The 17,222-nt window shown below is 32.3% G+C and overlaps 1 protein-coding gene across 1 annotated transcript in view; it reads right to left on the reverse strand.

The window, feature by feature from the left end:
* LOC115880747 (titin homolog) overlaps positions 1-16,456 on the reverse strand; it is a 63,753-nt gene extending 47,297 nt beyond the window's left edge. The window contains exons 1-3 of the mRNA XM_030898030.1: positions 16,353-16,456; positions 6,642-9,695; positions 6,432-6,577 (exon numbers count right to left, since the gene is read on the reverse strand). Of these exons, the coding sequence (XP_030753890.1) occupies positions 6,432-6,577; positions 6,642-9,668 (3,173 nt within the window). The 5' untranslated portion in view covers positions 9,669-9,695; positions 16,353-16,456. The remainder of the gene's footprint in view (positions 1-6,431; positions 6,578-6,641; positions 9,696-16,352) is intronic.
* Between the last annotated feature and the right edge of the window lie 766 nt (positions 16,457-17,222).

Genomic DNA, 17,222 nt, shown 5'->3' on the forward strand with positions numbered 1-17,222 from the left:
TACTTTAAACATTTATGAAGCTTTGCCACCATTAACACCCATTAACTATAAACTGTAGCTTTTCTATGCGTTATATTTAAATATAACACCATAGTCTAACCAAACAAATTATATGCATAAAATGCCCATAAATGTGTTTAACTTCTATAGGGTGGCTCAAAAAAGTGTGTGTGGATCGGGATGATATTTTTTAAACGGAACACCCTGTATTTTAAAGCATTTTTGGCTTCCTTTCAGATCACTTTATATAATCCTAAGGTATGAGTTTCGATAGTTTCAGAGATACTTATAAATAAATAAAAAAATATATATTTTTCAGCCTTTCTTAAAAAAATATTACAAATACAAAAGCTATCCTGAAATCAAAAATATATTAGGTATTTACTTTTGATGGTCTACACTTACTTTGTTATAAATATCGTAATCTTAAATCATGCAGGTTGTTCAAAATTCTACGCCAAACTTTATACATAAAATATTTTTTTTTAATGGAGCACCCTGTATATTATAAGAGAGATACGTAACAGAGATACATTGAGTGACTTTAATAAAAAAATAACTGTGGAAAAGGTACCTAAAAATAGGTACTCTAAATACAAAAAAAATGTTCATTTTTAATTCTCGATTGAAAAAATAATATACTATTTAAAAAAACAGGAAAAGTTATTTCATATTTTAACCGTAAAATTATACAGGGTGTCCCAGAAATAAGTGCAAGTATTTTAAGGGGTGGTAGATCTCGACAAAAGAAACATATTTTCTCTTTATCGTTTTTCAAATAAGTCCAAAATAACGGAGTTATTTTAATTTGAAAATTTCCAAAAAAAAATGATTTTTTGCTAAAATTTTGAGAACCGCTGGATCTTTTCTGGATTTTCTTTCTTGTAAATTTAATCTAATACCTTTCTTGCCATATTATCAAGAAATTATGTTTTTTAACTAAAAACTAAAAACAATTCCAAAAGTTTTTTCAAAAAATTTCGAATTTTCAAATTTTTTTTTCGCGAAAAAAAAACTCATAGGCGTGTTTCTAGGGTTGAACTATAGGTACTACCAGTTAAAATACTTGCACTTATTTCTGGGACACCCTGTATATGTCACCGTCAAGAAAATTAAAAAAATTAAAAAAAAAATGGAAAATTTCAAAAAAGTTATTATAAAATTTGCAACAAATTTTGAACTACCAATTTTGAAAAATTTGAAATTTTCAATTAAAATACTTAAAATACGATATTTCAGAAACAACCGTACATTGTTATTTATTATTTACCTTGTCACTTTTCATTGATAAGAAGTTCTAATGAATATTCCTAATTAAAAATATACATTTTATCTTTATTTGTTTATGAAGGACACTGTTACAGTAAATTTAATTCCATAAAATCACCGTTTTAAATAAGAAAGTTCAAAGTACAATTATTATTATTTTTGCTTAGAGGGTTAACAGTTTTGAACCTGACTAACAGTTTATAAACATATTTATAAATAAACAATTGAGAATTAGTTTAAATTTGTTCTTATATTTTACTGTGTTGTCATCGTTTATTAAAAATAATGATTAAATAGAATTATGGACAACTTATACTTTTCACCTATACAGTGTATGTCCCTGGATTGTCTTTACAAGATTTTTTAGTATTGACATTTTGAGAAAAATGCATTCTTTATAAAAATTTTCGCTTGTTCTAAAATGATGAATCCCGTTTATACATTTCCCAATTTTCATACCGTTTTAGAGAAAATAAAAAAAAAAACTGAAAATATAGTTTTCATATAGAAGACCTAAAAAATCAAAATGCTTTCCTATGCTAATGGAATTTTCGTTTTCATTCTTTGATAGATTGTTATTAACAGAATTATATTTAACGTCATATTTTTTGCTGTTTTAAAATTTTACCCAAGCACAAATTTTATTTCAAACGTCACAAATGTATTAGTTTTTGCGACGTGATTGACAATATAAAAAAGTCATTTTATCGTCTAGGCATAACAGTAAAGCACTTTTACGTCTAAGCATGGTCTAAGCATAAAAGTACGAAAATACATTAAATTTTGTGTCAGAAATATTAAATTGACATAAAGTGTCAAATTCAACAAGCATAACCATAGTTTCCCGATACATAATTACTAGAAGACTTTTCTTTTTATATTATTTGGAATGTTTAAAATTATTTAAAAAATTATTTGTTACGTTTAAAGGCGGATATAGAAATTTCTTTTAGGGGGGAACCAAATAAAAAGTATTGTAGAATATGATTTTTAGGGCACCATTTTTAACCCAAAAAGCTAATATTTAACCCTATTTATAGATCTTAGGGGGGGGGGCGGACCTCATGGGATGCCCTTTGTATCCGCCACTGATCCGGAGTAAAAATTATTTGTTTGTACCTCTCCTGTCTGTCAAACGGACAGCCTCGCAAAAATATAATTTTACTCCTAATAAGACAATATAATATAGTTCAATGTTGCGGAAAAGGTGATAATAGTTATCGGAAAATATGATACTTTAACAACAGCAATAAATATAACGTAGTTTGTATATGGTTAATCAAAATTAACAACCATCTATCAAAGAATGTAATAAAAAATTCAACTATATTTTCATGTGTTTTTTTAATTTTCTCTAAAACGATATGGAAATTGGGAAAAGTATAAACGGAATTAACCATTTCAGAACAAGCAATTTTTTTTTATGAAGAATGCATTTTTCTCAAAATGTTAATAATAATAGTTCTTAAAAATAAAATATTAAATTTATTAAAAATTGGAAGAACACAGTATAAGTACAAAAATAATTAATTTACTATTTATAGGGATTGCAATGATTGCATTTATTGTATTTATTTTAGTCACTCTATACATAATATATTACATATCACCAACGCGGCATCTTCGTGAGTCACTCTGTATTTCAAAAGAAATCCGAATGCCCATTAAAAACTGTTCTTGATGGAGCCTGATTGGTGAATACCTTTTACAACCGTTGGTTATAGCCATTCCACTAAATTGGCAAATAGGTGTGTATTCTTGTCGATGATGTCACCTACCGTGTATTGTTTTTTTTACATTTTATACTTTCGGAATCAACTCGTGCTAGTTTTAAAGTTTACAAACATACAAGGTGTTTCTCGGTTTGTCTAGTATTAATTATCTATTTCCGTACACTGGTCCTTTGGTTTATTAGTAATATCTATTTATAAAATGAACAACTTGAAAATGATTCGCTTGATCTAATTAGAGAGATATGCTAATGATAAATATATATGTATGTGGTTATATAATTTAAAATAGACAATGCTCATAAAAATCAAAATATTTGATATTTGATAATGGCCTAAGATAATGGCGAATCAAAAACATAATTTATTTATTTTAAAATTTGTCTCAGGCAAATTGAGTTAGTTATAGTTATATTTAAAGATATCTGACAGAAAGGTTAATTGGGGGGAGGGGAGCTCTAAACTCGTGGGTGCTTTGGTCTAGGGATATCTCGGATCGTAGGAAAAAACTGATCTATAGGGTGATCCGTAGATAAAATAAGTAATTCTGTAGATAAAATAAGTAAATTCTGTAGATAAAATAAGTAAAAAGTTCATATAAATTTATGGCTTAAAATGCTTCGCTGCGGGGATACAGGGTGTAGAAGGTTCATTTTTATTTTGTTTTTTTCCGAATAATTTCTAAACTAATGTCGATATATGGAGGAAAATTGGTGAGTTCTTGACATGCGAAATTTTATTTCGATGTGTCTACTTATATGGGGCACCACCTACATTTTTTTTAACTAATTTGAAGAGTATTAAGAGCAATAACTTTTCGTCCGTACCTGTATAAAACTACTGAGCGAAAAAAATATATATTTCCGTATTCCTTTAAGGAAAATAATGTCTAAATCGCTACGAGCAACCGTTTTCAAGATATTTGGAATGAAAATAGTCAATACATATCATCAATGACAAAAAAATACATAATATAATATGTTGACTAGATTTACTAGAAATTATAAATTTGGGAACTTTTTATTTTTTTAAGCTAATCATGATTTTTTCTAGAAAAAATACTATAAAACAGTTTCTGTTAAATCTTTGACACAAAAATATTTCAAATTTATTATTTCCTTTATTATTTCAGACTAGTAACTATCGAGTCAACATGCATATTTTTTGCCAATTATGACAGGAATTCACTATTTTGATTCCAAATATCTTGAGAACATTACTCGTAGTGATATTTGCAAAGAGATATTTTTTTACGTAAAAAATGACGGAAATGTATATTTTTTCACACATAGTGTAATTTAGGTACGGACGAAAAGTTATTACTCTTCAAAACAGCTAAAAATATGTAGGGGTGCCCCCTACATATAAGAGTCATACTGATCAAAATCGAATTTCTCATGTCAAAAAACACCCGGATACCAATTTTCATCTAAATATCGGCCTTAGCTCAGAAATTATTTTGAAAAAATCGAAATAAAAATGAAACTCTTATCACCCGTATCTCCAAACACCCTGTATCTCCAAAACGAAGCATTTTCCATGTCCGATTCTGCTTTGTTTCGTAGTTACAGTGAGTTAAAGTCTTATTTTTTTGATTTATTATAATTTTCTTCCAAGTGCCTTTGGCGATTCGAATGACAATTTGAGAAAAATACCGGGACTCCCTTAGCCAATACGCCACGCCACGCCATGCTACCCCACGTCATGAAGATATGTGCGTATGTTTTTAGATTAATTACATGTATTGCGTACACATTAGGCAACATGCCACCCCACGTCACGCCATCGCACGCTATCACACGTGTGATGGACAATTCGTCTGCTCCAGATCTCATGTGTACAATCTTTCCCACGTCGCAACACGTGGGCTCACGTGGAACAGCGTGGCGTCGCGTGGTGGGTGGCCTAATGAGATCCAGGCTTAAAAGTTACTATAAATTCGACATACTTTAATGCTAAAAAGTGTCGACATATTCACCAGGGACGTGCATATGGGTTATCACTGGAATATTTTTCTGAAAAAAGCATGTGCGCCACTGACTTTTATTTCGCTTGTTAACAAAATTGCTTAAACCGTTTAATGCCGATTAAAAATTGTATCTTGAGAGAATTCTCGATTTCGATCGCCTTGCTGAGATGCAATTTTATTAATTACAATAATTAATAAAATTAAAATAAAAATAAGATTAATAAATTATTTATTTAATCTAATTTATTATTAAACGTTATTAAAATTTATAACACTGATGTTTAGTGCTACAAATTTCAATAAAAAATAATGATATTTAAGATAATTACAAAAGACCAATTTTTTTTAAAAAAAGCTTTAAGATCTGTTGTCTTGCCTCAAAACTATTCATTTCCGTTCCCATGTTTATAGGAACTTTTTTCATATTTTTTGATGAGGAATTACGAATCAATGAGTATCTATTTATCCCTTGGCTAATGAATGATATCAAAAAAAATATATCTCATTTTTTTCTCTCTCTTATTTATCTCCAAACCAAACCAAACCAAAATCAAGGAGATCGAAATCGACTAAATATCAAGAGACAACTTTTAATCAGCATTAAACAATCTACACAATTTTGCCAACAAGCGAAATAAAAGTCAGTGGCGCACATGATTTTTTTTTATAAAAATATTCCAGTGATAACCCATATGCACGTCCCTGGTGAATGTGTCGACACTTTTTTAAAATATGTCGCACTTATAATAATTTTTACCCTCAAATTTTAATTCGAATAGCTAAGAGCACTTGGAAGAAAATTATAATAAATCCAAAGAAATTAAGGCTTTAACACCCCGTAGCTACAAAACAAAGCAGAATCGGATCTATGTTGATATAAAAAAGAAATCTTATTTTTACGTGAGGAATCACGAGAGATGGCACATGTTCTTTGAAACACCCTGTATATCAGTGTTCAATATATTTGGATACTCTGAACTATATGATAAAAATTTCAAAAATAGAAATTTTATTGTTATTATTTACATTCACTGATAATTTCCTTCAGGCCGTTTTTTAATGTCTCAGACTAAAGCTACTATGACGCCATTTTTTCAATCTTATGGTATATATAAAATTATATTGAAGATTTTTTACAAATTCAATGGTCTTATTTTTTAAAAAAAATATTGGAGCTAATATAGATACGTACTTTAAGAATTATTTTTCTTCGTGTAAATTTATTTCTACAAGGTCTTTAATAAGATATTTAACAAATCAAATAAACCTACCATATATCGCGTCTTTTTTATGTTGCAAAATAAATACCGTGTGATGGGGAAAAAACGGCGTCATTTCCCATACAATTTTACATATAAAATGACAGCGATCTTCATTTCGAAGCCATCTCTGACGCCGTTTTTTTCGGTCGTTTTGTAGAATATACATAATATTAAGAATTTAAAAGATATAAATAAACTTACCCGCAAGTACATAATTCACATATACACTGCTCCTTTAATGGAACCTTCAGTTTTGCAGGCTCCGGCTTTTCTTTGATGGTTTTCACGATGTTTATCACCTTATTGTCGGTTGTTTTCTTTATGTTGGTAATATTTTCCACCTCGTTCTGAAGAAAAACATAATATTATTAATAAAGTGCCCTAGAGTAAAATTATTTTCGTTTTACTTACAATATCTTTTATGTCGAGGATGTTTTCCTGAATAAAGGTCTTGTTCACATGATCCACCGAATCTACAGTCTTCACATCTGTGAATTTTTTGTCTATTTTCGTGTCATACCGTACATCAGTCTTCGAAACATTCTCGCTGGTGATTTTCTGGTCCAAAGATGTCGATACATGAACAGCCTCGGTCACAGACGATTTTGTATCAATGAATTTGTTATCAGTTATCGAACTGACATCTGATATTATTTCTACTACATTTGTCGTATCCTTGGGCGTTTTGGGACCTTTAGGTTTGGATTCTATAGGCTTTTTTGGTCCTTTAGAACTATCCCAGGAATCGTGAGTGGTATAGTGTTCAAAGGAACTTTGTTTATCCTCAAACGTTTGAGCATCTTTCGTAACAGAGGTCTTGCAGTCGGAGGATTTTGTAACGGATTCAAAACTTTCTACTACAGTTTTGGAGTCAGTCTCTGGCTGCTTCGGTCCAGATGCAGTTGTTTTACCTTTAGGCACTTTCTGTCCGTCGATAATTACGTAATTCTCGCTTACAATTGTACTGTCCGATGTACTAACAAACTTATTATCAATGAAAGTTTTGGAATCCCTGCTAATGGTTGTTTTGGAGTCAGTTACATCACTAACATTTACTACGTCTGTGAACTGGTTGATATTCTCCGTTATTTCTGTGGATAAAAAATCTTTTGTGTCCTTAGGACCTTTTGGTCCTTTCCTAGAAGGAGACCCTTCAGGACGTCTAGGTTTATCTACAGATGGTTTACCAGCTGCAGGCCTTTCGCTTGGAGATTTTCTTGTTGGGGAACTCTCAGGGCGTTTATCAGTTGTTTTCCTTGACGGAGAATCTGTTCGTGTAGGTTTCTTTTCTGGTGACTTCCGATCTTCAGGTTTCTTAGGCTGTTGAGGTTGTTCGTAGGTGAATTTTCCGTTCCATCCAGTTTTTCCATAATTTCGATCATAGGAATAAACCACGTCGCTGGAATCTATTGTATGATCACGCAAAACCTTTCCGCTAGTTCCAATAGTGTTTTGTGTAGCTTTAGAGTCATAGACGTTTTCCACAACCGTATCCCTAGAGTCAACAGTATGACCATAAAAGTTCTTGGAATCTGTTGAGGTTTGAGCCCTACGGATCTTGCTAGTATCCACGTAGTTTTCGTCGACGTAAACGGTCGTTTTTGATTCGTCCTTGGGTTTCCTGGAAGGAGACTGATCAGACGGAGGTTTTTTACCAGTTTCTTTAGGTTTTCTACCAGTTTCTTCAGGTTTTCTCACTGGCGATCTCTCTCCAGGCTTTCTGCCTTGCGGACTTGATTCACCTGGGCCTGTCGTTTTCCGAACAGGGGAGGGGGACTGTCTCGGACCTTCTTGAGGTTTTTCGTACGTAAACTGCCCATTCCATCCAGTCTTTCCATAATTCCTATCATTGGAATAAACAACATCCTTTGATTCGCTGGTTTGGTCGATGATGACTTTCCCTTTAGTTCCGATGGTATTCTGTACAGCCTTAGAATCGTAGACGTTACTTACCACAGTGCCTTTTGAATCGACACTGTGTCCGTAGAAGTTTTTTGAATCGGTCGAAGTTTGACTTGATCGAATTTTGTTTGTATCCACGTGGTTTTCATCCACATAGTAAGTGGTTCTTTTGGACTGATCAGAATGGTCGTCTTTCTGGATATTGTTACTGGAAACATTTCGTTCTGAAGTTAAGGATCCGGGAATGTTATGAGTATCCACATCTGTTTCTGTTTTGATGACGTTTCCTTTTGAATCGTAGTAAGTATAGGTAGTGGTGATGGTTTCAGTTTGACCTAAGTTTTTTGATGTAGCAACGTTTTCGCTTTTGCTCTGTTTAGATGTTTTATTTATGGAACTTGTACTATTATCAACTAAATTCTCACTTTTACTATGTCTTGTCGATGATGTCGATGCTTTTTTGCTGGTTTTGTTACTAATATTACTATCCGCTAGAGTTCTGCTGCTATTAATATTAGTATCTATTTTCTCGCTAGTAATAAAATCTTTTGTTTTATCTCTTAAAGTATTTTTACTGTCATGGCTAATTTGCATTGGCACATTATCACGTACCTGACTCTGAGAAGAAGAGACGTTGTCCCCTACTTGATGGACCTCCCTCACAGATTCCGTTGTATGACCCTTAGGTTGTCTTAGTTCAGGCACTGCGGTATCATACCTGGTTGAGCTTTCTTTAGCCTGTTGTTTGTAGTGAACCTCTGGAGTGATGTTGGTGCCTGATTTTGAAGCTAAATATTCGTCGTTGCTCGACGACTGCCCGTGCGCAGATTCGTGGTGTTTTTGATCGATAATTTTTTCTTTTCCATCTACAATCTCCACGGCGTAACTACTGGAGGAACTTTTTGCTGTGGAAGAGCTTTGTTGATGCGAGGTGGATGTTGAACTCTGTTCCACCACCGTCCCTCCATCTTTAACGATTTGTTTACTACCAGTCTTTTTGTTTTTTGTGCTTTGTGGTTCCTCCAGAACAAATTTTCCGTTCCATCCCGAATCGTTTTTGTTGTAGGTCAGTTTGTATTCTTCCCTTGGTTCTGTGACGGTGTATGTGGACCCTGAAGCACATGATAAATTTGAGGTGGATTCGTTTAGGGTCGAACTGATTTGCTGGATGGATGTGGAATGAGATGTGGAAGCTGCTGACGTGTCTTGTGCAACAAAATGTCTGTATTCTGTGGAAGTAGCGCCCTGTTCACCATACATAGTTATTTTCTCACCTGTACCTGTGGGAAGCACTTCGGTAACTGTGTAGGATACCACGTTAGCGTTTATCGGCAGATGTGAGACGTCTGATATTTTCAGGCTTGAAGCGGACGAGGATTTTGATAAGGCTTCTCCCGCGGTAGATTTACTGGAGGAAGACACTACTTTGGAGCTTTTGGAAGACTTCTGTTGCACGGCGTTTGTGCTGGTGGTGCTACTGCTGGTGGCAGTGCTTTTCTTTTTGCTGGATGTCTTGGTGTTTTTGTTCACAGTCATCGTTGGAAAAGGCACTCGCGTTAGTCACTATAAATGAAAAAGGTAGAATGTAGAGAGTTTGACACAAAACAAACAGAAAAGTAAAAAAATAAAGCGCGGCGCGTGCGATCGGTTCAGCAGTCGTGGTCGTAATAAAATAATGTTATTATAGCTTGTAACGTTAGGCTGGGCGAACAGGTTATACTTCGCCGGTTAAACGCTGCTGCATAACGTCAGCGATGGCTTGTTCGGCAGCTTCTCCCACGTCTGCTAAATCTTATACTTATATGGACAGTCCGAGAGCCGCGAGTTTTCTTAATGTTCTTAATCGTATTCGTCACTTTCTAGTCTGAATAAGGCGAGCGATGGCGGCCGCCTCATGGCCCCAAACGGTTGATTATTTCGGGTCCGCGAGCCGGGGGCGGGCAAAAATAGAATTCGAATTCTGGTTTGGGCTCTTAAAAAATACCCACTAACGCTCTAATACTTTTTAAAGCATCGACTTTATTTATATACGATACGTCGATTTATTGTGATAAATGCCGTATGATAGAACGGCGTCAAATTGGCTTGGAAACGACTATCGATAATATTCACTATAAAATTTTACATATTAAATAAGGGATCTTAATTTCCAACCCAATTCTGACAACGTTATTTTTTCGGTCGTACACAAGCCAAAAAATCGATTAAAAATAAAAGTTATCGACATTATTTTCATACAGATAGTGTTGGTAGTATGAATAACTATAAATAAAAAATAAGTTCTTAATTAACTAAATGAATATCTTCAAAAAGTTATTTATTTCATTAACGTTGCTTTCAGTGGCGTAACTACAAATTTTTGGCTACCCCGCAACTTTCGGTCATTGCCACTGATTCTGGTCGCTCTTAAAAATTACATAGTAACTAAAAATAACCCAATAAACTTAATATTTTTTTTAAATTAACCGGGTGTCTCCTAGCCTCTAGGTAGTCTAAAAATTTTAGTATATGATTCCGTGTATGTTTTTAAGAAAAAAGTTTATACGAACATGTACGTAAAGTACTTTCTTTCTAATCTACAGGGTGACCAAATTTAAAAATTTCGAATTTCTTGCAATATGTCGGAAACTCCTTTGGATATTTTCATATATTTGGCGTGCGCGGTGTCTAGTTACAATATGATCGAAAAAAGGCGTCAACGATGAAATGAAGATCGCTGTCATTTTATAAGTCAAAATTATATTGAGTCAAATTATTAATTATATGGGGTCAAATTTATAAGTCAAATTATATGCATTGATGTTTATTTCCAATCCAACTTATGATACCGTATTTTTTCGATTATACCGTATAAAAGTTTTTCCCATTAACTGTTGTTTTTCTGTTTGAACCAGTGGCACGCACCCCTGGGTTATTTGATATTGATTTTGGATTGGTTAGGTTTTATTTATTTGATTAAAATGACTAGTTTTTAAACAAAATTGATCTCTTGAGTTCTTCTTGTACATCGAACAGTTTTCGAGAAAAAAACATCAACTAAAAGCCCACTTTGTGTTGTGTATGCTCGTTTTCTAGCGATTTTGAGATATACAGATTATGTATAGGGTACGTCGGGCATCTGTAGCTCCTGGAATAAAAAACTTGGGAATTTTGTTTAAAGTATGTACTAGGATGTATTTCAGGAAAATATTTTAACTTCTATAGGGTGGCTCATAAAATAGTGAGTGGATCGGGATGATATTTTTTAGATTGAACACTCTGTATATTATTATATTTTTGGTTTTCTTTCAGATCACTTTACATAATCCTAAGATATGAGTAAATATATTTCGATAGTTTCAGAGATATCAATAAATAAATATAAAAATTATATTTTTCAGCCTTCCTTAAAAAAAAATATTAAAAATACAAGAACTGTCCTGAAATCAAAAGTATATTAGATATTTACTTTGGATGGTCTGTACTTAATTTGCTATAAATATGGTAATCGTAAATGGATGTTCAAAATTCTATGCCAAACTTTCTAAAATATAAAATAATTTTCCTTCGATTTTTTAGATGGAACATTCTGTATATTATTTTTTATTAGATGGAGACTTAAAAAATGAACATTTTTTGTATTTCAGAATGTTTAATGGTTTCGCAGATATATGCAGTAATATTTCATATGGCTCTTTCAACGGTAAAATACAAGAGAAAAATCATTGGGTGTCTTTGATAAAAATTTACTGTGGAAAATGCCGTATGAAATATAAAACCGCGAATATCTGCAAAACTGTTAAAATTTTTGTCAAAATACTTTATATACAAAAAATGTTTTCAAACTTTTTTTTAATCATACATAGATTGAAAAAATAATATACAGGGTGTTAAAAAACGAAGAAAAAATTATTTTATATTTTAGAAAGTTTGGCAGAATTTTGAACATTCTGTATGATTTACGATTACCATATTTATAGCAAAGTAAGTACCTATATATATATATATATATATATATATATATATATATATATATATATATATATATACAGGCCATCTAAAGTAAATAGGTATCTAATATAGTTTGGATTTCAGGACAGTTCTTGTATTTTTAATATTTTTCTTTAAGAAAGGCTGAAAAATATATATTTTTTATTTATTTATTAATACTTATCTCTGAAACTATCGAAATATATTTACTCATTTCTTAGGATTATGTACAGTGATCTGAAAGGAATCCAAACATCGTCCCGATCCACTCACATTTTTTGAGCCGCCCTATAGGAGTTAAAATATTTTCCTGAAATATATTCTAATACATACTTTAAGTTTGCACTTATTCAGAATTCCTAAGTTTGTTATTATATAGAAGCTACAGATATCCGCCGCACTATTGCCGGGCTCTGTACCTATGTAGTTGATTTAATTTTTCAATGTTTCAATGTACAAGAAAAACACGAGATCAATTTTCTCCAAAAAATCCTATATGGGTATTTCGCCACTGCAACAAAATCTACAAAATAAAATAGTTATTTTTAATCAATTTTGTTTAAATGGTACTAAAAATCAAAAAAAACATGTTTTTTTCGAAAAAAGGCAGTGGCGTGCTATTTATTTTAAGCAAGAAATTCAATTTTTTTAAATTTTTGACACGGTGTACATCAGCAAGAAAGTACCTACCCTATTTATTTAGACCCCATGTTCATATAAACTTTTGTCTTAAAAACATATGAGGATCACACCCTAAAATTTTATAGACTAATTAGGAAACATCTTACACGAGTCGTCAGTCGAAATATTGAAACTGGGCGAATACCCTACCTGCCCCTCCCCTCAATAGTTAACATGTTAACATAACAACTAAGTATATTTATGCTACTTTAACAATAAAATTTCACTTAAAGGTACTTCAAAATTCTTCTCTTCGTTCAATCTTAGTCCGCGGTTGTTGTTTTTTCTATACCGGGTGCATCTTGAAAGTGACTCACCCCTAACTCTTTTAATTTTTTAGATAAAAAACGAAATTTGGTATGTTAGTATATGACATAAATTAGAATTGATTGACGTATTCAATTGTTTTTGGTCACTTTCTGTTTCAACGAAAAACTATTGATTTTTAAATAGCACCGACCGACGGTAGGTATATTTCTGGTTTATTCGATAGAAAATGACACTCTGAGTAGAATGATATATCATATGTCAACTTTTGACATTTTTGCTCAAAAAAATCGTATTTTAAATTTCAATCTAGACTGCCATGGCTGTGTTAAAAACACTAATTTTTAAACAAGGAGCCTTAAATAGATTGCATTGTCTAATGTTTTTCGTGTCTTGTCCTGGTGGGTTAAAAAATGCCCAAATCGTATTTTTAATCATATGCCAATTTTTTCAAATGGAATAAGTGGCTCATTTGCATATTTGGAAAAAAAATACGAATAATTTTGTACCAAACACTTGATATTTCGAGTCACATTGTCGTTATGAACCGTATGTTACAATTTCAAATAAACCATATTATCCGAAAATGTCAAAAGTTGACATATGATATGTCATTCTATTGAGATTGTCATTTTCTATCGTATAAAGTAGAAATATACGGAGTACAGAGGTTTGGTTTGGAGAAGAAAAACACGAGATCAATTTTCTCCAAAAAATCCTATATGGGTATTTCGCCACTGCAACAAAATCTACAAAATAAAATAGTTATTTTTAATCAATTTTGTTTAAATGGTACTAAAAATGAAAAAAAAAACATGTTTTTCGAAAAAAAGCAGTGGCGTGCTATTTATTTTAAGCAAGAAATTCGATTTTTTTAAATTTTTGACACGGTGTACATCAGCAAGAAAGTACCTACCCTATTTATTTAGACCCCATGTTCATATAAACTTTTGTCTTAAAAACATATGAGGATCACACCCTAAAATTGTCGTCAGAGTCAAAGGCGGACTCTGACGACTTGTGTACTTGTACAAACATTTGTTATTGGCATGTACTTGGCAATTAGTACTTCGTGTCAGCGGTTTACTTGTGCATTTATTTGTTACTCTTCGCGCCGCGTGCGTGAGCGCCAAGCTTGTTGTAAAAAAATGTTGTTTACAAAAGATAGTACATTTGCCAAGTACGCAAATACTGGAGTACTTGCCAAGTACACTAGTCGCGAGAATTCGCCTTTAGGTATCCTACGAATTTCCTTCTTTTTGATATAGCTAGCTGTCACCTAAAATGTCTGTAATTCGGATAAACGCATCACTACGGTTAGGTTAGGTTTACTGATTTTAGAGCCAGCGCCCACAGTGCATAGTGCGACTGTTTTGTGGCAAAAGTCGCAAATTGGTTGAACTTGCAACTATTTTGCATCCTCGGTAACGTATAGCAGTGTGAAGCCGCACACGAATCGATTCGAATGGAACTAGTTTGCAATCAGTCACAAATCTGTTGTTAGCGACCATTTTCCGCGGCCGCAGTTGCGTTGCAATTTTAAAGTTGTCCGTATTTAAGTAATTTCCACGGGGTTATTTTATATATTTCAAAACGGGTGATTGAGAAAGTGAAGAACTGAGCACAAAATTTGTCGGAGAGGTTGAGAAATACGAAGAACTCTATAATTATAAACTTTTTGGGAAACTCCAAGAAAGATGCGATAGAGAAAGCATATGTGTATGGATGGACCCAGTACTCTCTATGAGTCCTGCATTGTTTGCGGTATTTATGATAATTAATGATGGTCATCTGATATTCAATATTCGGATTTTGACATTGTATTTTTTTTATTGAGCTGCTACACTATCTGATTGAAACTGATCCAGAATGAGTTGCATCCATGTGCGTGCAGCAGTTTCACTTTAGTTGGAAACTGATTGTAGAGTAAACTAGTTTGCACCTTTTGTTTCAAAATAGTCGCACCATAGGCACTCGGCCTGTATACCGGGTGCGTCTCAAAAGTGGCTCAACCCCTATAACTTTTTTATTTTTTCAGATAAAACATCGACATTTGGTATGTTAATATATGACATAAATCTGGATTGATTGACATATTCAATTGTTTTCAGTCACTTCCAGTTTCACCGGAAATGACTACAACTTTTGATTTTTAAATGGCACCCTCGGTATTTTTTACTTTATTCGATAGAAAATGACACTCTGAATAGAATGACATATCATATGTTAACTTTGACATTTTTGCATATGGTTTATTTGACATTGTAACCTGCGGTTCATAAAGAAAATTTGACTGGAAATACTAAATGTGTCGGGATATCAAATTACCTATTCGTAAAAAAATGCTTTTTCCAAATATGCTAATGAGCCACCCTCGTTCCATTTGAAAAAATTGAGATATGATTAAAAATACGATTTGGGCATCTTTTAACCGGCCAGGACAAGACACAAAAAACATTAGACGATCAAATCTATTTTTCCAAGGCTCCTTGATTAAAAATTAGTTTTTTTTAACACAGCCATGGCACTCTAGATTGAAATTTAAAATGCAATTTGTTTTTGAGCGAATACGTCAAAAGTTTGTATATGATATGTCATTCGATTCAGAATGTCATTTTCTATCGAATAAAGTAAAAAAATACCGAGGGTGCCATTTAAAATCAAAAGTTGTAGTTATTTCCGGTGAAACAGGAATTGACAGAAAACAATTGAGTACGTCAATCAATCCTAATTTATGTCATATACTAACATACCAAATCTCGTTGTTTTATCTGAAAAAATAAAAAAGTTATAGGGGTGAGCCACTTTTGAGACGCACCTAGTATATTTTTCCGTGGTTTACCCTGGTCTAAACAGTGTTTAAAAAAGTTATGAGATTTTCACTTACATTATCAAAAGAAAATATCAGTGTAAATATTGATACATTAGTTAGTGAAATAAATAATAATCATTTAGATCATTAAAACTTTTTATACTTTGAGATATTAAATAAATTGATCTTATTACTTAAGTTTATAACAAGTAAGGATTATCCCTGGCCTGATAATATATTTTTTTGAGCTTATGACATCAGCGTATGTTGAATTTAGTTTGCTCTTCATTTTTTATATAGGTACTGTCATGTAATCTTATTTCATAATATATCTATTATGTTTACATCTACACATTCAAATATTTACACAGTCAATGAAAAATATTATAGCGAACTTATTTATATACATAAATACTTAAATAGTTAAAACATATTAGCCCTTTTTTTTATTATGGGAACTAAATTTGAATAAAATTAGTATCTAAACTTACTGATTATTTTGTAAAACTTCTGATTTAACCTATGGATTTAACACGAAAATTAGCAGTTCAGAAGCAAACATGCACCACTCCTGATTAGAAACTGCTGCAAAATACTTTAGTTGATAAGAATGTTTTTGCCTTAGTTGTCAGGTTACGTTAGCGATATGAATTTAGATAAATTCCTAAAAAATAATTTAAAATCTTTAAAAATTAGGTATAGTATAGAGATTATCAAAAAGTTTTATGATCAAGCGTTCATTGGATTATGAACGGATAATCAAATACTCGTCAGCGAGTAATGACAGTAAGTATACAGGGTGTCCCAGGCTGAGCGTGCAATAGAAGTTTCTAGAGAACTACAACATCTAGCTCGGAGATTTCTTGCACATCATAGTTTCACAACGAGATCTATCGATCAAAAATATTTTCAATATGGCGGCACTTCCGGAAATACCGGAAGATGACAACAACTTTCTTAGTTTAAATGGGTGTCCCCATTTTTTATTACATACTTAAATTCTCTGTAAAATTTTATGCATTTTGATATTAAACACTCTATATCTAACATTGACCGTTTTTGAGAAAAAAAATATTTAAAATTTTTGAACGAAAAAAACTACCTGTCAAAAATATGGGTATAGGCTAAACGTCAAATTTAGTGATTACCACAGCCACTGTGCCATAAAGAGAAAACATGTGGCTATCTATTTCAAAAATTAAATTGTTCGAATGTCATATAATCATGGCCACAGCTGTCATAGAATTGAGCGATTAAAAAATTATCATAAATCCATTTTTTTTAAGTGGAAACCCACTTTTTTTATTTCACTAGTGAACACTGGCTAGCGCAATCTTACTTCTAACGGTCTTATGTATTTC

The sequence above is a fragment of the Sitophilus oryzae genome, unplaced genomic scaffold (genome assembly GCF_002938485.1).
Source record: "Sitophilus oryzae breed Bouriz unplaced genomic scaffold, Soryzae_2.0 scaffold_1657_pilon_pilon, whole genome shotgun sequence".
In the NCBI taxonomy this organism is placed as follows: Eukaryota; Metazoa; Arthropoda; class Insecta; order Coleoptera; family Curculionidae; genus Sitophilus; species Sitophilus oryzae.